The 22,275-nt window shown below is 38.2% G+C and overlaps 1 protein-coding gene across 3 annotated transcripts in view; it reads right to left on the reverse strand.

Moving 5' to 3' along the window:
* PCDH17 (protocadherin 17) overlaps positions 1-21,256 on the reverse strand; it is a 97,031-nt gene extending 75,775 nt beyond the window's left edge. For all 3 annotated transcript variants that reach the window (XM_045811004.2, XM_045811003.2, XM_087865109.1), the window contains exon 1: positions 16,258-21,256. In XM_045811004.2, the coding sequence (XP_045666960.1) occupies positions 16,258-18,831 (2,574 nt within the window). In that variant the 5' untranslated portion in view covers positions 18,832-21,256. The remainder of the gene's footprint in view (positions 1-16,257) is intronic.
* Positions 21,257-22,275: the final 1,019 nt, after the last annotated feature.

Genomic DNA, 22,275 nt, shown 5'->3' on the forward strand with positions numbered 1-22,275 from the left:
AACCAAGAACCTTGGGAATTGAATCTCAGTGTAAAGAATCAAACTGTCAATCAGGGAGTAACTGATTAAATGAATTATCCATTAATTGGTCCAGAATTCCAGCATTGTTAAGATAATATGAAACTACATCATTGACATGGAATGATGTCTATGATATATTTATATAATTTTAGGCAAAAAGCAGCTTAAGATATTATGCTTAGTATATACCTGTAAAAAGTCTCATCATGTGTCATGCATGCGTGTGCACTTAACGGCGTGGGAAGACAGACAGGTTTATGATCCCTTATTCAAAACCCTTGCACTCAGACATGGTTTGTAATCCCTAACTCTTTCATATTTCAGAATGACGTTTTGTTGTACATGTCATGTATTACCCATCCTAGCAGAGAATGGTACAAAACCTCAAATTTAAACATTTTAATATTTCTTCAATAAAAAATGTTCATATTAACACTAAGTGGAACAAGTAAAGGTTAAAAATAGTCTTAAATCAGTTTAGGTCCAAGTCTTTTGGATTTGTATTTAGAGAAGGGATTGTGGATCTGAACAACAGGTTAGCAATAGCTACCTCTGTGTACTAAATTATAAGCAATTATAACGTTTTAAATGCAACTTTCTCTATTTTCAGTCCACAAACATGAAATGAGTTCTTACAATACACCAGGTGCTGTTTAAGTATGATTTTTTAGCAGCAGTTTTGCAGTAAAAATCCTTCTTAAAATACAAAATGACTATAAATATAATAAATGACTATAGTGACTATAAGTAAATAAAAATATTATCATTTAATTTTGGAAAAAAACAAAAAAAGAAAGAAACTCAAAGATGCATATACTGGACCAAAAAAAATCTGAAGTTATTTTAATTTAAAACTTGGATTTTTTGCATATAAAAGTTTCATAATAGTTGCTGGTTTTCCCGAGAGTAAAATCTCTCCTAGAGAAACTATTGACTTGGTGAAAATCAAATAGGAAAGAAGTAACTGCCCTGCAGTCAAATGTAGCCAATTCATCCCTGGAGGCTGACTACAAATTCCCAGCTCAATGTTAGAGTAGTTGAAATCCAAAAGGCAATAGACTAGCAGTGCCTGCATCTCAACTACACAGGTCTGGAAGCACAGTCTCAGTGGAGTAGCTTCATCTTTAGAATATCTGTCATGGAGCACAAAAACCAAGGGTCCAAAAATCTCATATATTCACCTTGCAATTGTCCTTGAAAAACTCTTCTTTATAGATTAATGCTATGTTAAAAAAAAAACTATTATGAGCCCTGTTTATATGTATATTAGACACATTTTTGTATTATGAATATAAATCACAAAGTAGATATTTTTTCCCAAAAAGAAGTGAAAAAAAACGGAAGAATTTTTCTCTCTTCTGATAGCCTGCTTTCTCCTTCCTTCTTTTTAAAGCAGAATCAGGTTGTCATATACGGTTTGAAAAATAGGTTTTTCCTGTCTCTGAAGGAGCATGAGTTTATTTAAGCAGAGTTAGGTAGTTTATAAAAGCTATACACTTAATAGAAAAAAGACAACGTATAAAACTCTTCCTGTAGTCTAATTTGATATAAGGTTCCCGATACCCTTTTTCCGAAGAGGACAGAACATCACAATATGAAATGGTGCACCTAGTAGCACAGTACATAAATAGCTCAGGCTGAAAGCATAACAATAAGCTCTCCGTCTATTATTGCAGAACCAATAAATAAGCATAATGAAAATCATGACACATTATTACATTACTCTGTATTGCCTCTATTCATTAAAGAAAAGATGAGTGCATTTAAAATAATTTCACATGTCAAATGACAGTAAGCCTTCCAACTGAGATGATATTGAAAGGAATATTTGTAAAGGGCAGATGCATGGTCTTATATGGCTTATATCAAGATTATAATAGAAGCACGAAGAGTCTGAGATACAACTACTTCATTCCAGACTGATGGTAGCATAGTATCCCAAACAGTTACATCATTCACCTGCGCTATGTGTGTTCTGATATTATGAAGTCAATAAAAAACACATTAAAAAGCTTTAGAAAAGACTTCCCTGTCAATTAGCCCTTGGATGGAGTCTACTTTTTCAGTTTCCCTGTTGATTTAATATACTAGATTATATTAGCAGCACTGGCTTGTAAACAAGGAAGATCTGAATCCTATTAATGGAGATAGGCTGCCAAAATAATCAGCTTCCTACTTAACAAGTTTCCAAGTATTTGGAAAAGCTGTGAAATGGGATTATAAGGTTAAGCTGTGTACATCTGGCTCATCACTATATAAATATTTCCGAAATTTGATCTCACAGGCTGAAGAAACACCTGTCTAATCATGACTCTTTTCCAAGTTACATGAACTTCAGTGAGCAGAGCACTACACAAATGCTGACAAGAAATGATGATCAATTTACATAATGTATTTCTTGTGTTAGGCATATAATTTTATCATATATCACTCTTCTGAGTGAAGACATAAGAAATATTTGGGGAAGGTTCTGTGGCATCATATTTACGTTGGTAGGATTGAGGGAGGTGCAAAAATTTTTTAAATTCAGGATAACCCCCTGAAGTACTAAATATTGCTTTTTTTCTTGTGCTGTGGTATATAATTTTAGAGTAATTGGATGTCGTAAGTATAAAGTAGTATAATATGGACCCGGAGAATAATTAATGAGAGGCAGGAGTTCGTACATAAAATAACAGTAAAAAGTTCAGCCGTCCCTCTAGTTAATCGAAACCTTAATGAATTTGAACATCAGTTGCTTTAACCAGATCCAGGATTCAATAACTACACTGACTCTTTGTCAAATACACACCAGCCCATTAGGCCTGATTTTATGTTTTCAAATTTTGTTCAAAAAGATAATTGGGTTAAAAATGTACCGAATATGGCTCTTATCATATTAACTTCAAATGTCCAACTTGAAAACATAGATTTTGAAACTGTGGTCCAAAATGGCAGCTAAAGGTCAATGAATCAAATTTCCAATTATATTTCCTGGGAGCAGATGGGTGCAATGAAACCTAATGATTGAATTTTAAATGCTTTCATGCACCTTTTATCTGTTTCCCAACATGTTGATTCTACCTTAATGCTCTAACAAGATAATAGGTTTATTACAATTAACCAACTGAAATGATATCTCCATTTTCCAATTATTTATATCATATTACCTGGGGATATTGAATCAGAGCTCCTTTCCTCTCCCACCCCTAGTGCCTTTCCGTCACCATCCTACACTTACACCAAACAAAACCCAAACTCTAATATCATTAAATAACAGATGAGTCCTTGGAGATCTGACTTTCTCTAGTTAAATGATGAGTACTTAAAATGAAGCCCAAGTTCACTGTGGCTCACTGGGAAATTTGTAATGAAAATATTTCGAAGGTATTTGTTGAATAAGTTTAACTATAAATTTCATTTCCTTATGTTATAAACTGATATGTTAGTCTATTTCTCTGACCTGCATAAGTTTAATATATCAAGAAGGTTTATCAAGTGGTTAAAAAATTGCATGTTCTAGGGGCACCTGGCTGGCTCAGTTGGTAGAGCATGAAACTCTTGATCTCAGGGTTGTGAGTTCAAGCCCCAAATTGGGCATAGAGTTTACTTAAAAAAAAAAAAAATTAAATGTTCTATTTTCAGGAAGGGCAGATGGAGGATTTTACCTCTACTGTATCTCAGTAGAGCAAATTCTTGCCCAAAGTACAAAAGGAAGGAATTATGGAAAGATTTATTCTATTGCTTTTATATAAAAGAAATCAATACGTTATCTCTTAAAATCTAGATGAAAGGAAGTCCAAAAAGCTTTTTATTTTAACTAATACATTTCTCCTCTATTAAAGGCATTTTAATAATGTTAAACATAATATTATTTAATCCAACCCATCTCAAATTCAACCCACCCCTCCATAGCTCTGCTACGAATCAACTATAGGCATCTAAGGTCTGAATGTACATATAGTTAAACACAGCTTGACGTGATACACAGCACCATGGTCTCATCGATATGTATATATCTGAGTTCTTTAAAAATATTTACATTAGATGTAAATGTACAATGTTCTTAAGGTATCCCTGTAAAAATATATTTTCTGAATGGATATTACAGAAAAGAAACCAGATGAAAAGAATAAGATGAAAACAATTAGAACAAGTCAGCATAAGACACAAATAATAATTCTTTTTCTTCTGCTTCAAACTATGTATTTGGATGATAATTTTCAAATATCTAAACAGCTTTTTGAAATTTCTAAACAATTGATATGTTTTCAAATTATATGGTTTTATGTGAAGACTAATAGAAGTGCACGAAACCTGGTATATTTGTAGGACATTCACATTTTTTCCAACATTGTTTAGAAGTCACATTTCTGATAGACTTCTAAGCTGTATTCTTTAAAAGAAAGCATGTATGATAGTTCCAGAAAAGCACATTCAAAGAAATGAGCAAAATTCAGACAGATTATGGACGATGACAGGCCCAGTTTCTGATCTACTGAGAGAGTATCTGCTCCAAGTACTCCGGCTCCTCATAGTGACAGGAAAGACAGAGCCTGGCATCTCATCTGGAGAGAACAGCACCCATTATTGCTACACCTTCTTTCACCAAAATGCCAAATACTCCAGAGTAAATTTACAGGTGGGCTCAAACTATAATGTTTGGATAATTGTGGATAAATGTCCGCTCTGAGAACTTGCTATTTGTTGGTTTATTTTATATAATATTTAACACTATAATCTTTCAGAAAATCTTTCTCTTGTTTTTGAATGTTAACTGACAATGAATCCTAAACTCCTTGAATTTTCATTTCTATGCTCCTTTCTATTATTTTTTCTTTAACTTTGTATCCCAACTATCTGGCAAGTGGAGATAATTAAATTTTTAATACAGTTTGAAAGTTCATTCTGCTTGAAAACTTCATCAAACCTCCTTATTGTTTGATATGGATTTTGCAGCTAAAGTTTAAAATTCAGATAAATAGTAATTAAGTCCTAGAATAGCTTAAAAGTAGTAAATTATTTCAATTAAGAGTTTTTAAAATTATTTTGTTATTTATTGATGAGTATGGATTGAACAACTCTGCAAGTTGTAGATGTATTTTAAATAACAATACTGAAATGGGCAACATAGTGTTTATAGAAATGCATAGCTTATGTTTCCTTAATATATACATAAAAATTTCAAGCCACCTACATGAAATAGATTCTGAAATTTTGAGAAAAATTTTGTAGGCTGGATTATTATTATTATACACATTGATAATTGCCCATGGTGTTATTCTTTTCCCATTATCAATGGCAAAGTAATTAAATCATGAAATTATATATTAACAAATACAAATAAATATAATCCCAAAATTACTATTTATGGTTTATCTGTAATTGCATATCGTTAAAAAAGTCCCATAGATAAAATAATCACATTATTTTCTTATAATTTACTAGAGCTGTATGATTCTTAAAGCCTTAACAAAGAGACATGACATTTGAATTGTGTAGTTTTAATACTTTATAAAGCATATCAAAGAATAGGACAAAAGACAAAAGATATACTCTTACCAACAAATATTTGCTCTTGATATACTATATATATATATATATATACATATATATAAATATATACACATATTTATGTGTGTGTATATATATAAACAAATTCACCAAAAGTTTGATGCGCATAATCATGAACTTTGATCATTTTTTTCCCATGACCGTGTAATACTGTCAATAGAATTGTATAGCAATTTTCATTGTAGTTATTAAGAAGGTAACAATTATGAATAAAAATTATTGAAATATGCCACCTTCAAATAAGTTGTTTACCAGCATGTTTCCATAAATAATATCTTAGACTTTGGACTCTGTAATTTCTAGGTTTGAAGCTAAACTCCAGTTAATATCTGATCAGTGATCATAGGATTACAAAGAATCCATATTTTTAAGTGCTTACTATGTATTAGAAATCATGCTAGGTTCTCCCAACTACAGAGACAAGCAAGATGAATATGGTCCCTGTCCTCTGATATTCAGCTATTTAAGCTGATTTGTAACAAATTAGCTTTGCTAATAGTTATAACATTGATCCAGAGTTTTAAAACTGTTGATATTTAATAATATTCATTATTTTGTGTGTAGATCAATTAGATCTTTACAGGAACAAAGTCTACATACCACAAGCAAAGAAGGAATGAATGGAAATAGGTAGAGTGTTAAATCTCCTGATAGTCATCCAGTCTCAATATCTTTATTATGGCTCTTTAAAATTCTTATGCATTAAGTAGCTTTAGGTCAAGCATAGAAGAAAAAATACTTGCACTGACTTCTGCTGATTAAATATTATTTTATAGTTCAAAAGACTGTACTTTTCTTTTTACCTCCCAGTCTGTCCTGCTTTCTCCAGCACTGCCAAATGGTCCTACTACTATGTACTTCAAAGTTAACCAGGCAACAGAGGAGCGTGATGGAAAATATTATCTACCCCTTTGCTAAAACGTTACATGTCAACTTTTCACCTAAGGCAAAATTTAATGGCTGACTTGTGGATCTTTATTTCTAGAGATTTACTATGGAAACACTGACACAACCTTTAACCAGAGTAAACAGAGCCACTCTAATAAGCAGGCAACACCAAACCTAAAAATGCACGAGGAACAGAAAGATCCTGGCAGGAATTAATCTGCCATTTTCACACATCTGCCCGAGGGAGGTATTGTAATTGCAAAAATTTACTCTAAGACTGCTGAGACTCATAGTAATTATGTTTCTTTTTTTTTTTAATAGAAATAGCCACAGGTGGTAACAAATTGGGTTTTGAGATGGGGAACTGGGCATGCATTCTAACCCAAATTACTATGTAATTGTCTTGATTATAAAAAAAAATCGTAGAAAGTCTATTGCTCAAAATCAGAAAAAAGAAATTCTCCTTAATGTATTCCTTGTCTTTTAGTTCTTTTAGTTTCTCTCCACTTAGGATTATAGCTTCATTTGTTGGTATTGGCACATCTGATATCAGGGCCACACTATAGAATAGGCTTTTGCCAATAACCCTTAGAAATTTCTCTGAGTGTTATTTGTGTATTAGGATAGTTCACTTATTTCCTGCCTTATTATCATCTAGAGATAAATAGTGGTTTCCTAGAAGGTCAGGGTCTACACTGAAATGTAGCTAATAATTACTATTACCCGTGCATCTGCCCATGCTAAAAGTGCAAGGTTATAGACTTTTTATTTCAATCTATGTGTTGTTTTAAAATGTTTCTTATTTTTCACACACACACACACACACACACTCTTAATAATCCTCTATCTTATCCTATACCTAGCTTCATGCATTAGCACCAACATATTATCATTGTTTTTTTAAAACTGCAAACATATTCTAGGCATACAATGCCAAGTAAGATTCAATTGTCAAGTGTACCTCCAAACTTTCTTAATCAGGAAATTTGGATTTAATCAACTAAGATTAAAATAAGAGATTAGGCATTGGCTTAAAGCAAAACAAAACAAAATTCATTAATGTAATACGAGGTCACATAAAGCTTAAAATGATAATAAAAATAAAGCAATCAAGTGTCTTGCCTTGAAATTATATGAAGGTAAGTTTGTATGTAATCTTTAATTCCATCTTAATGATAATGATAATAAAGATAAATGATTGATTTCTCTTTTATTTTTCATGACTTATAACTCCCCTTATTCACATTCTTAATGCATTAAGTTGATTTGGGATAAACTTTCTAAAATGGATGTAAAACTGCAAAAGCAAACAGAAAGCAAGACTTTTGTGTCCCAAGAAGACACCACAATAGAATTCACCGTTACTTAGACAATATTATGTTTTTTGCCGAAAGAACCTTGGAAATCAAAGCAAATTATTTTTAAGGTTGTCTGGAAAATTTTTGTGACAAATGTTTTTACAGAGATGTATCATTAAACAATTATCAGGTTTGAGATGGAAAATAACCCCTTTTGGAACTAACTCCCTTTTTGTCCCCAAAATACTAAATGATAATATTTTTTTCTTAATGAACTTTGCTGAGATTTTAAGTGTATTATGTCTCAAACATTCTAATTTCTTATTGTCATATCATCTACTGAAATGGAGATATTGGCAAAAAAGCACATATTGGCCACTTTACACTCTGATAACAAAATGCTTCTCACGGTAATCGTAGGTAAATTTCTTTTATAGATACAAGTTCTGCATATTGGAATTGCTCTGGTGAAATAGCAAAGAATCTATTGAATATCCAGTCATAAAACCATCTCAGTTTACTCTCATAAATTATGCTGTGTGAAAAATATAATAAACAGCTTTAAGCAAAGGCATTTATACTGGGGTCTGTGAATTGAAAAGAAATATATCTTGAGGGTAAAAACTATCATTTTAAGTTTCAAAACTGATGCAAGTGTTCATCCTGTGAATAAATATTTAGGAATTTATCTAAGACACTGATAGTGTAAAATTGGATTATAGAAAGAAGAAAGATATTTAAGCCACTGTGACCATTTCTGCCTATAATAAAATACCTGTTGTATTTCTGCTTTATAAAAGTAAGCTACTGGAATTTTAGGAAATATGTGTATATTTAAACTTGAGTTTTATTGAATTGGAGGGCATAAAAATTCTAGGTGTAATTGTAATCCAATCACTGTTCAGCAGTGATTATTAATGATTCAAGCAGAAATACTGTAAAGAGGTATGTCAATTATTGACTTATGCCTAAATTACATTTTTTAAAGTTTTCATCAAAAGAAACTGAAAAAATATATCTAAAGAACCATACTTGTTAGAAAGAAATTATTTAGTCACATTGTAAGTTAAATCTGTTATTTAAAAAAATATATATGCCACCAAAATAGCATTGGAATTTTTCTGAATATAAAGTCGTTATCTACATTATGTATTAATATAATTTACAAACATGTAATCAGTGTCTCTTAAAAACAATATATATCTACGAAAACAATTACAAAGATATAACTTTGAAAACTTGAAATAGAGTTTTAATGCTCTCACTTTCAAATTCTACAAAGGCTGCTTTTAGCTGATAAAGAGAGTAAACAAGAAATTGTCCTTTATATGGTCCCTTTAATGTGTTCCACTAATTAAAAATCAATCAAAAACATTTTAAGTTTAAAAAATAATAAATATTGTTCAGACAGGGTGTATTCCAGAGCCAAACAAGCTCACATGATTATACTTATCTGTACCTTGCCCATTTTGCAGCCAATATAAATATGGTTCTTGAATATATTATTGAGTAGAAACATAAAGAAAATAACATGTCTTTAAATACTTCAAAATGACTAAAACAAAATGCATTTCTAATACCACTAAATTATTTTAATATATTCTATTCCTCTAATCAAACCAAAGTCTATTTATGTAGATTAGTTACATCTAAAGTCTCATTTATCCAACCTGTATTTATCCTTTGATCACAAAGCTTGTTAACTTAAATGGTCTTTTATTGTTATGATTCATTTTCCCATAATTATACTGTTTAACTGCCTTATTTTTTGAATAAATATATGCAAACGCGCCAATCATATTCAGCACAGTTATGCTAGATGCTCAATGAACTGTAAGAGCCATTTCACTACAATAAAACTGCCTGCAATAGATCCAGGGCAAGGCCTACAAATATCAGTAATCAGAATGTCACTAAGGCCAGAACGGATAGAAGCGTGTCACGTGTATATCAATAGGTTCTCTCAAACACTGTCTGAAACCAATTTTACAGTCTATCACTGGAAGAACTTTGTGCAGACAAGTGAAAGATGCCACCCACACAGCCACAATTTTGCATCTGTATTTTCGTCTTTTTTTTTTTCTTTTTCTGCTTTACTTAAAAAACATTGAACTTTAACTTCTACAGTAGCAAGGAAGCACAAGCAAACTTCTGCTTAGTCACAGCAGAGAAGGTTGATGTCATTAAGGACTTCTTTATTATAGATAATTTATTTCAGGAGACCAAAGGATAGCAATATATCACTGTCAAAGCTGGTGGTGAAAGCTATGACTAACGGTAAAATACCGTGTGCTGCTGAAGGAAACTCTTGTCAACGTCTCCTTTACTAAAATAGGTCGACAATAGATTAGTGTAGGTCTGATGAACTTTAAAAGTGTTTTGTAGGTGGGTGGCAGAAGTCACAGTATCTTCAAATTGATGGGCAGAATGAACTTTATGCCATTCTCTAACAAATATATAGTCCTATTGGTTAAAGGAATTCAGTACAGGAAAAAAAAAAAAAAAACCGTTCCCTAATGACTTTACTAAAATATGACTTTAAGATAATGCCCTGTGGGATTTATTAAACAGAAGTATCACTGAGGGGAATACATTCTGGAGCAATGACTAATATCATAATTAGCAGGTGCATTTGTAAGAATTTACCCACTATTGAGTGTATTGCAAGGCTTCTCAGCATAAGGGAGTTAAGTTTTACTTCCTAACTGGCATGAGCACGGTTCTAGCGGCTTCATCTTCCCCCTGTGGTTGTTTCATCATCATGATCAAGGCATATACTCTCAACAATGCCTCCAGCCATCCCACCACCCTCCCAAAAGAATCAGAAACTTGGATGAAAATTTTTTTCTTTTCATCTACATAAACTCCAACCTATTGTCCACTGAAGGCCTGTCGTTCCTCAACTTCTTCTCTGCTCTAGAATAACTGGCTCTGCTTTAAGGAACTTGAAAATGTGTGCAGTTTGAAAACAGTGAAATCATCAAGTTTTAACACATTTTCAAAGAAAAAAATGAAGGTTTGAGTTCATCCTTAAAAAGTGGAGCTGCCTTGGGACTAAACAAGTATAAAATGGGCTAATACTCGTGCTTGAGTATTTATATACATCATATGGGAAATAGATATATATATACATGAATACACATACTTTAATTTTGCCAAGAAGTTTTATGGTTCACATTTTCATAAATATAGGCAGAGCCAATCTTTACTGCAATAAGTGCATATAACCCTTTATTAATCTTAACATAAAATATTTTCTTAATTTACCCCTTTTACTTTTATAGATATATTTCTATTGCATTGTATTACATAAGCAGCACTAACAGTAAAAAATTTGAAACCTGGTAGTGGTAGTGAAACATAAGAAAATATAAATACTATATTTGTAAATATTATTAAATACTTATCTGGAGATTTTTGGTTTTTTTATTTTAAAATATGTATATTTCTTAATCCTTTAATAAAGGTATTTGAGATTATTTGAAGAGTAACCAATTTATTTTAACCTCATATATAAATCTATGTGCACTGTAAAAAAGTGACTAATATATAATTTCAACTTTATTAAGAAAAGTTTCTGGAAATTATGTTTGTTTTTATTTTTAAAATTTTTTTCATGTGTTTTGAACAATATGGTCACAGGTGATCGATGTTGTAGAAGATAGAAATTTTTTTCTTGACTAAAAAATATTTCAAGCAATTGAGACTGGAATTTTAGGACATACTTTTCTATAATCTGATGATGTTCATGATCACACACAGCCTTAAATAACATGAAGATGCCAAGAATAAAATTCCAAAATTCTCCATGTAAACTTGGATATGATAATATTTATTGAAATTATAATATTTAGTCATAGAACTTAAGTAAACTACAAAGTCACTCATACACTAAGAAAAATTTAAAATTTTCCTACTCTTACATTTTTAAAAGAATGATGAATTATCATCTCAGTGAAAAGAAGATGAAGTATTTTACCTGGCTGGTATTTTGGAAATTTTGTTGAAACCTAAAAACTAATGAATGAAGAGGTTTTTACCTATAAGTAGATATAGCAACTAATTATAAAAATAAGATTCTCAGGTTTCTAGTTCATATAATTAAAGAAATTATACTTTTGTGTTTTCATTTATTGCAAAGTAAACAAATGCACCCAAATTTACATTGGAGCTAAGATTTTCATGGGTGCACACAAAACTAAGGAAAAAAGTAACAATGTATTAAAAATGATGATAATAATTTGAATTTTAAACTCTTCTCCGAAGAAACTCAAAACACCTTGATGGCTGATTATCTTTTAGTTAAGCTTTTTTGTACCTTATTTATACTATTTTTAATATATGGTAAAAGAGAAAAAAATGCTTTATGGTTATGTACTCAGGTTAACTTAAAGTAGGAACTAATCCTTCCATCTTTCAAAAATTAAAAAAAATAAAAAGACAAATGGAAAAGACACTCTTGGAAGTCTGCTATAGGAAAGAGGTATCCCCTTCTTATTTAGCCCATCATTACCCTTATAAGTAGAGATGTATATAATGTTTATGAAAATGAGTGCATGTAACTCATCAAACTGCCATCTTAGAACAACATTGCAGAAAAATAGCCTCAAAATTATATATGAAGAAAGACATAGTTCACACGTTTTACGTTTGTTATTGAAATCACTAACATACTAGAATATGAAGTTTTAAAGATCACGATCTTGGGAGCTCATCAGAGTCCCTATAGTCAGGAACCTCTTGTGTTAGAGAAATGGGACTAAAGGCAGACAACAGATAATGTTGCTAGTAAAGATACACTTTTTCTTTCACCTTTTCATTCTAAAATACTGAGTTTATTGTCTATGCTATGCTACTTTAGTCCTCTATGCTGCAGTCTCATTTTTATATATTTGGATTGACTGTATTTACCATGTGTTTAATTCTTTTTTATTGAAAAGGCCGTGCACATATATCAAAAGGATTTTCTCCTCCTAGCATAAAAAGTCTAAAGTCAATCCTAATGTGAATCTTTTGAAATTGAACTATAAAACACCACATGAGAATGTATTCTTTTTTAAAATTTATTTTAGTAGATCTTATTCTGCTGGCTCAATATATTTTCTTCTATGAGTTCATATTGAAATGACTTGCAGTAGCGCTACAAAGAAATCTGAAAACACAGATGTTCAAACAAAACTGGAAATTCTCCCAACAGTGAAGAAGTCCCTAGCCTCTTCTCAGCCAGGCCTTCATTGAAAACACCTGTTGAGAAGTTACCCTGAGACTGAACAAATAATTCTTGATAAGCTTCAATATGCAGTAACTTGTGACAATTAGTGATGATCTCTACTTGATTTTAGATTCTCATATTAACATACGAAATAATTCACATGAAAATTATTCCTATGAAAAGTGCTTTTATAAATTTGTGTAACAATCTATTTGCCTTACCTACCACAAAATCTGTGCTCCTATTTTTCAAAATCAGTGTTATAGCTTTAAAATGAATGAAATATTTCATTATAACAATGTTGTATTATGACTCACATTATTGAGGATATTTTAATCACTAGTCTATTATATAAACACTTCACAGACTGACTTGACTTCATCTGAGAAACTTGAAGAAACCCTGATATAAAATCTCTTCTCACAAACCACTGTTTCTACATAGTGGTTACATGTGTAACCAGCTTACACGATTGTTTTGCATCCATTTTCAATAAAAATACTCTTATGACCAAGAACCTACAGATCTTAACCTTAAAATTTAGACCGTGTGACTCACACAATATCATTCGATACTTTTTAAAAAATCTTAATTTAAACTGCAATATGAGTCTTCTGCATCCTGAAATTCTTAAATTTCATATCACCCCTCTATACCAGTGTATCTCAAAACAATTATGAAATACGTTTCATTTCATTAATAGAAATACACCATGTGCCTTCTAAAGAGCACAAACATACTGGAAAATAAAGCTGGAGCAGACCTAGTAGCTGCTAGTCCAAGTGCACTCTGTGGATTAAAAGACTACCGTCAGAAATACATGTGAGATTAGTAGTGTGTTTCCTCAGCAGGCTGTGTTAAATATACACACTAATAACTGCACTTTAAAACAAGGTTCTGGATACCTGAGCCCTTGAATTTAAGCATGTCACTTCAGCACAAAGTGTTTGAAGCATGCTAGTTTAAAGAAAAAGAAAAAAGGAGGGTCACTATAGTTAATAGTAGGTACTGAGAAAAACCTGACGTATTTAAGAGGAAATTAACCTATTAGGAATTTACAAAGTATTCTTTATAAGACTGCAAAAACTCAGTAGAAAAAGAAAGAGAAAGACAGAGTGCCTGTTTTAACAGTTTATATTGAGGATATTTCTAAGGCAGGAGTGATACGCAATATTGAGTCACCTTGGAAAAAAATTCAAGAACTTAAAACTGAAACTTTTTCCATGTTTTTATGGCATGGATTAAGATTCTAGAAGAAAGGGAATGGCAAGGAAGTTTGTCATTTGTTTTCTTTTTAAATTATCTGTCTCTTTCACTGCATGTGTGAAATTTGCTTTGGCTTAAGTTTTACTGCTGAGAAGAATCATCATCATCATCATAATCATCACCATCACCATCATCATCATCACCATCATCCACTCCTCAAGCAATGAACAACTTAAAGAACAGCATGGTGTAAATACAATATAGGCACCCCTGTCCCTTGAAACCTTCTGGATACTTCCATCCAAATTTATTCCTCACTAATCTGACCAAGGAATCAGGCTTGCTGATATTCTACTGCACCAACTCCATTTTTACTGAAACCCAAATAAGAATTCATCTAACAGCACTTGAAATGGAAGAGTAAACATTAACCCTCTGTGATATCTTTGAAATTGTCAATGGTAAAAATAGAAGAAAGGTATTTAACATACATGTATATGCAAAATGACTGCAAAAGATCTATAAATACATATTTTAACCTATCTCCCTAAAGAGATTATTATAAATACCAGTTTTACACAGTCACAGAAAGACTTTCGTGGAAACCACAATATTTTTTAAGGGAGATATTTCTTGTTCACTCTTTTATAGACATCAAAAAATCATGATTACTGGTATACAGCAGACACCATAAAAAGTGGGATTTAATACTACAATTGATACTTCAGTATTCAGTAGCATCAAGTACAAGAGTTTGTTTTACAAGGACATTATACTATTAAAAGAAAATATGCTTTGCTAACTTTTAGAATTTGTTATATTTATGTAGAAAGGATAAGGTTATGAAATTTTATTATTCATTTTAATAATAAAAACATTACTGAGTCAAGTGTCATTAAAAGGTATTTGCTTTTCAAAGCATAAAATTATGAACAAATTAACTTCATTTGCCCCAAACTAATCTTCCTCCCAAAGTGTCACTTTTAGTTAAACTCAAATTTGAATTTCAAGTAGTGCTCATCCAGAGTAATTTGTAGCAACATGCATTTATAATAAGCAAGAATTAAGTTTTTCTGTGACACAACTTAATAGTGGATAAAAGAAGCTAGGCAGTGGCTAGACAAAGTACAGTCACCTGCTATTGTTAGAATCTATGTTCATGATGGGTCAGTCATTAAGGTTTTTTAAAAAATATACCAATAACTTTGGATTATACTATCTAAAAATATTAAATATCACTTAGACATACTGAAAATATATAGTATGCCAACTAAATGCATCCTGAAATTCTTTTTGGTGCATCAAGTGCCTTTAATGTCAACTTTGCCTCCTGTTTTCAACCATATAAAGTCGGTCTGTGACCCTCTGGTGCACCCTATTCCTTCCTCAATGACTCCAAGAAACAGATCAGGACAAAATAAATGTAAACTTTTCATAAAGAGTTAATGGTCATTACCCAGAGCCTACATTTATTCAAACTCTTGCAAGAGCTTCAGAGCATAATTCACGTATTAAAAGTTTAAACTACACTAAGACATCATGAGGCAGACTCTGCTGTAAAGGATAAATTAGGTTCATATTCTTTAAAACACTTTTTAAAATATAAAACTGACTTTTGCCTAGTTGCTGTTTTGTATTTGAAAAAGTTAACTTCTGAGTATTTGAGTATACGTTTCTTTCCTTTTTGGCATCAGATTTTTTAAACAGAATTAAAAAAGCAAATTTAACTAAAACATTTTTTTCTACTCTAGGAATCCTTTGTTATGGAGAGAAATGTAGACCAACGAATAAAAATTAAATGAACTCTAAATGCTGAACACTGCTTACATTTTTAAGCCTACAAAAATAAACTTTAAAATACAACAAAAGTAAGACATTCACATCTTTTAGACTTTAGACTATTTACATGGGAGGGAGTAGGTATAGAATATGTCGTACAAGTAGTGGCAAAAGTGTAAACCATTTTCACTTAAAAATCTTTCCCTCTGGCAGTGCGGCTTTGTCCTGTTCCAAAGGTTTCAGGACAGCTCCAAACACCAGCAATAAAGTCAAGTCCCAGTTAGGCTAAAAGTCTCTTACCTGAATTATGGACATCCGAGTGGCAGGGGTCTCGCTCGCATTAGTCCCTTGTCCGGTGAAGCTGGTGTGGCAGCCCGCGTGCCCCTGAGGAACAGTCAGGTTGTTGGAGGCCGGTTTGAGATACATCACCTCCGACCGGGGCGAGCTGAGGGGCAGGCGGGTCTGGTAGTCGAAGTACATAGGGGAGGTGGCCAGGGAGGGGCTGCTCACCACGTTCATGACGTTCATGGCGTTCCTCTCTTCCACCTCGCTCTGCACCAGCATAATATCATTTTTGTTGATCTTTTTCTTCTTGCCCTTGCCGCCGCCCAGCTGCGGGTGGCTGTACTCGGCGATGCGGCAGTTGTAAGTGCGAATCTCCTTGTTCTCGCGCTTGCACTTGACGGCAATGGTGATCATGGCCGCTAGGAGAATGATGGAGATAGTGCTAAGAGTCACGATGAGCGGCAGCGACATGTCCCAGTGGTGCTGCTCGCCGTTTACCCGCGGAACCCCTTCGGGCAGGGAGCCGCTCACCGAGCGGATGATGAGCTTGGCCACCGCGGACAGGGTGGGCTTCCCGTGGTCAGTCACCTTCACTACCAGCTCCACCACTGGCGTCACGTCCTCCCAGAAGGGGTGCAGCGTGCGGATCTCGCCGCTGGAGGGATCGATTTCAAACAGGTGGTCGTCGTTTCCATCTACGATCTCGTAGGTGAGGCGCCCACTCTCGCCGAAGTCACTGTCAAGGGCGCGAACGGTGCTCACCAGGTAGCCCAGGCCAGCGTTGCGCGGCACCTGCAGCTCAGCGGTGTCGTTCTGCAGCGTGGGCAGCACGATCACCGGCGCGTTGTCATTCACGTCTAGCACTGTTACCCTCACAGTTGCGTTGCTCTCCAAGTGCGCGGGCGCCCCGGAGTCCTTAGCAAGCACCTTGAACTCAAAAGCCTTGGTCTGCTCGTAGTTAAAGGAGCGCAGGGCGTAGATGGCCCCGTTGGTGGGGTTCACAGACACATAGGTATAGATGGACACGTCGCCGATGTGCGAGGGCAGGATAGAGTAGGACACTGTGCCATTTTGGCCTAGGTCAGGATCCTGGGCGAGCACGGAGCCCAGGTACTCTCCTGGGATGTTATTTTCGTGCACCTGCAGCACATAGAGTCCCTTGGTGAAACGAGGAGGGTTGTCGTTCTCGTCCAGAATCTTGACAGCGAACGACTTGGTGGAGTTGAGAGGAGGCGAGCCCCCGTCCCGCGCCACGATTGTCACGTTGTACTCGTCTTGTGTCTCGCGGTCCAGCGGGCGGTCAGTCACCACCGTGTAGAAGTTGTCGTAGTTCTCCTCAAGCTTGAAGGGCACGGAACCTCCGGGCCCGCCCAGGCCGCCGCCGCCGCCCGTTCCCCCTCCGCCCAGTACCCTGCACTGCAGCTGCCCGTTCTTGCCAGAGTCCCGGTCAGTGACCCGCACTAGGGCTATGACGGTGCCGGGCGGGGCGGCCTCGCTCAGCGCCCCCTGGCGCACGGAGACGAAACCGATGGACGGCGCGTTGTCATTGCGGTCGATGAGCTTGACAGTGACCTTGCAGTGGGCCGGGATGGGGTTGGGCCCCAAGTCTCGGGCCTGTACGTCGATCTCCAGCATCCCATTCTCCTCATAGTCCAGGTTGCCCTTGACACGGATCAGGCCGGTCTTAGGGTCGATGGAGAAGAGCTCTCTTACGCGGTCAGGCACATAGCTGCTGAAGGAGTAGAGTACTTCACCATTGGGACCCTCGTCGGCGTCGGTGGCATTCAGATCAATGACCACGGTGCCCAGTGGGGCATTCTCTGGCAGCTCTACCAAGTAGGAGGGCGCCTCGAAGACCGGGCTGTTGTCGTTAGAGTCTATCACCTTCACGTTGATTTGCACAGTGGCCGATCGCGGCGGCTCGCCGCCGTCCAGGGCGGTCAGCACAAGAGTGTGGTGGTTCTGCTGCTCGCGGTCCAGCGCCTTCTGGATAACCAGCTCTGGGAACTTGGTGCCGTCGCCGCGGGACTTGACGTCCAGCGCGAAGAGCCCGTGGTCGTCGCGCGTGAGCAGATAGGTGCGGAGCCCGTTCTCGCCGGCGTCCGGGTCATGTGCGCTGGTGAGAGGGAAGCGGGTGCCCGGCGCTGCGTTCTCCGAGATGTCCATCTCAATCTGGTCCGAGGGGAAGGAGGGGGCATTGTCATTGATGTCCTGGATCTCCACCTTGATCATGCAGATTTCCTTGTCGTTGGCGAACACCTCGAGGGACAGCTGGCACTTGGCGTTGTGGCGGCACAGGGACTCACGGTCGATGCGCTGCTTGGTGTAGAGGAGCCCGCTGTCCGCGTCCACGTCCAGCAGGTGCGGCGCTGAGTTCTCCAGCACCCGGTAGCTACCCGACTTGCTTCGCCCGCCGCCGCCACCGCCACCGCGCTCTGCCGGCGGAAGCCCCGGCTGCAGTCGAGCATCCTTGCCGATGTTGCCGATCACGGTGCCGGCCCCTTGCTCCTCCGGCACCGAGTAATTGAGGTTTTTGAGCGTCAGGGCAGGGGCCCAAAGGAGGAAACAGCAACAGATGGAAAGGTACATCCCAGACCGGTGGGGTGGGGGCAGGAGCAGCCGGACTGGAGGGGCGAGCGAGTGGGTGCGCGCCAGCCTGGGGCTCGGGCGCAGCGTGCGCGCACGACACGAGCCACAAGTCTGTGGGTCCTTCCTTCCCTCTGCTCCTGGGCTGCGGCACTGGCAGTCTCCTTATTCCGCTCAAGTTCCCCGAACCTGTTGATCTACAGCATCCGCACTGGGAGAGAAGCGGCGGCGCAGCGAAGCTGCAGGGGCACGGAGCAAGGCGGTGGCTCCCTGCGGCTGGGGGCGAGCCCGGGGCTTTGTCTCTTCCGCCGGGACTTGGGGCGACTCAAAGTTGAGCGATGAGGCCAGCGATAAGATGGAAATCGCGTCTAGAAGGGGTGGTAAAGAATCCGTAGATTTTCCTGGCTCCCGCTAGGGCGCTGCAAATCCACTCCCGCGGTAGCCGCCGGAATACTCTTCACATCGGGTGGGGGAGGGAGCGGGGAGGTGTGTCTTCAGGCAGATGGGAAAGTGAAATCCTTACTTGTTCCTCGTCTCCTATGATGAAATTGATGGGGATGAGGAGAAACGGAGAGAGAGTCAGATATATTTTGAAGCTTCGCCGGAGCCCGGTGAAATGTCTGCTGGCTTCGCGGACTGTTCGGTTTTCAGGCAGTGTTTTGCTGCATTTAGAGATCTAATCTTGCATTGCTGGCTGAGGCAGAGGCGGCGGCGGACTGCATCTCCCAGCCAAGCGTATTTTTTTCCTCTCTCTCCTTTCCGAGCAGCCAAAGGGAGGGGAGGAAATGCAGCGCAAAGAACTAGTGTCCCGATTTGTAGTTTCCTCCCTCCACCAGGCTCCTCCCTCTCTTCCTCGGAAAAGGCTCTCCCCTGAAGTCAGGAAAGCCACAGCCAGATCAGCGTTTGCGGTGTGAGTCTATTGGGAGGGGGGAAATATATAGCTCTATCTCCGCCTCTGTTCGTAGAACACACACTCTGTGATTTCTCTATGCCAAGCCAGTAGCCGCCGCTACCATCCCATTCTCTCCCCGAGAGCAAGGACTTCTCTCGATGCAGTTTAATTCCAGTTTGCTTTTCTTCCCAGGCGAAAGGAAATCAACAGGCAACTCATGGTTGGATGTGCAGATTTGAAGGGGGAGGGGGAGGCGGAATAAAAAGGAAGGGGGAGCCACCCTCCCAGTCCTCGCACACACACTCTCCCTGTCTCTCGCTAGAAGGGAAACAGTCTCTGCATTCACAGGGCTGGGCTGTCAAGTGCCTCTCTTTTCTTTCTATTCAGCATCTCCTTCCAATGGCCCTGCCTCCCAGTCCTCTTCATCTAGAAAGGAAAACCTTGGCGAGGAATAAAAGTGGTGAATATTTGAAGCGAATAAAGTGCGGGTTTTTTTCCCGTCAATTTTTTTTTTTTAATAGTAGGAGTGGGCTGGATGAAAGAAACACATCAAGATTTGGCGTGATGCATTCTGCAGTCTCGCTCTCACACAGTCTCTCTGGGCGACTCGAGGAGGGCAGGGGGTGAGGAGCTGCGGCCGCGGCGGTCCAGCCAGGGGCGCCCACCCCCGAGAGCTACCTCTGAGGGGATGTTAGGCGCAGGTCTGTCTACACATTATTTCGGGTTCTCGAGGCGCCTCGACATACGGGAATGACACATCCAGAAATGCAGGTGTTCCGATCTGCCCGATGAGTCAGAAGCAGTGGAACGAATCGTATTCACTCTCGCCTCATGGTCCTCCCTTCACAGACGTTAGTTGCGGCTTCTTCCTAACGCTTTCTCTGACTCACTCTATAGAAAGAAAAGCCAGATTCATGTTTTGGAGAAAAAGAAAAAGCGAGAGAAAAGGGAGGGAGGGAAGGAGGAAGGTGTAGCTGAATCCAGCAGCACTTTTACTCTACCTCTTTCTGCCGGGGTCCGAGAGTCTGGAAAACAAGGCGTCTGTTTTGCTAGGTGTATTTATTTATTTATTTATTAAAAAAAAAAAAACACACACAAAAAAAAACCCTTTCCTTTTAGTTAGGCGTGAGGAACCCCCAAATCTTTCAGAGTCTTGGAAAAAAAGAGAAAAAAAAATCAGGATTCCAGTGATTGTTCACAGCTTAGACCCGCATCATAGTTCACGATTTTCCTCTCAATGTTCTCTATTCACAAAGTCCAGCACCGGTGTGCATAGTTAATTGTGCAGTCCGTTGTGGAGGGCTTTTTTTTTTTTCCTCTTTTTCTGTCACGGGTGGTCTCTTTTAATCTGGTGCCTGTCAGGATCAGCTCATAGCCTGCGAAAGACGTGCGGATTTCAAAGCAAATAAATCCATCTCCGCAAGCAAAGCATCAGAGGAAATGAAAGGTGAAAATTCAACAGTTGGAGTAGCGTCTCCCCAGCCGCCCTCCGCCGCTGCCGCATCCGCCGGGCTCGCAGTCCCAGCTCTCTCCCCAGCGCCTCTTGCTGACTGACTCTATTCACCTCACGCCGCTGCTTAAACATTGATACTGATTCTCTGCCAGCCAATCCGCGTGAGGAACAAGGCCCTGCCTCCTCGGCCCACGCCCAATAGAAGGCGGAAAAGAGACTGGCGGGGGCGGAGCCAGGAACCCCAGCTCTTCAGAGTCATTGATTAGATCAGTTAGATGGGAGACCAGCCGGGCTACACAAGCCCCGCGCTCCGCTTTGGCAGCGGCGCCCAGGGCCTCGTCGCCGGGTCTCCTGAGTCTTTAACTACTGGGAGAAGCTTCTCCACCCTCTTCCTCCAGAAAAAGGAGAATTAAAAGAAAAAAAAAGTTTGACAGCGATTTAATTTTTTTTTATTCCATGTACACAGGAACCGGAATCGCAGCGTGCTTGCAGAATAAGGTAGCTGCGGTCTTCCCGATGGGTTTCTGTACACACACACACACACACACACACACACACACACACACACATCCCGGCACCAAACACACACCTATCCCAAGAGAGGCGCAGATATTCTGGCTGTGGATCCGTCTGAATGTGGTGCAGAGCGATGTGTGTGTGTGTGTACCCGCGCGCGTGGAGTGTGTGTGTGTGTGTGTGTGTGTGTTTCTGGCGGGTGTAATGTGTATTTCAGCGAGTGTGTGTGAATGCGAGGGCGCTCGCGCGCCCGCTTCTGCCGGAGCTGGTGCAAACATACCCGGAGCAACAGCAATCAATATGTAACTTTCTTTATCCTCAGAGAAAAATCAGCTGTCCCCAGGCACCCATGCAAGGAAAGTCTCTTGATTATGAAAGTGTTTCAGAAGAAAAGCAGAAGCCCAGTGAAAGAGAGGCCGTATTTCCCCAGAGGAAAAACTCCTCTCCTTCTCCAGGAGAAAGGCTCACTGTCGATTCAATCTTTGTAGTTTGTTAAAGCTCAAATCTAGCTAAATACTACATAGGACTCTACCCTTTTCAGTCGCCCTCAGCTCAGTCCAGATTTAAAGTAAAGCGGACACCCCAC

Source organism: Ursus americanus, chromosome 10 (genome assembly GCF_024610735.1).
Source record: "Ursus americanus isolate L20-20 chromosome 10, mUrsAme1.1.p, whole genome shotgun sequence".
Lineage (NCBI taxonomy): Eukaryota > Metazoa > Chordata > Mammalia > Carnivora > Ursidae > Ursus > Ursus americanus.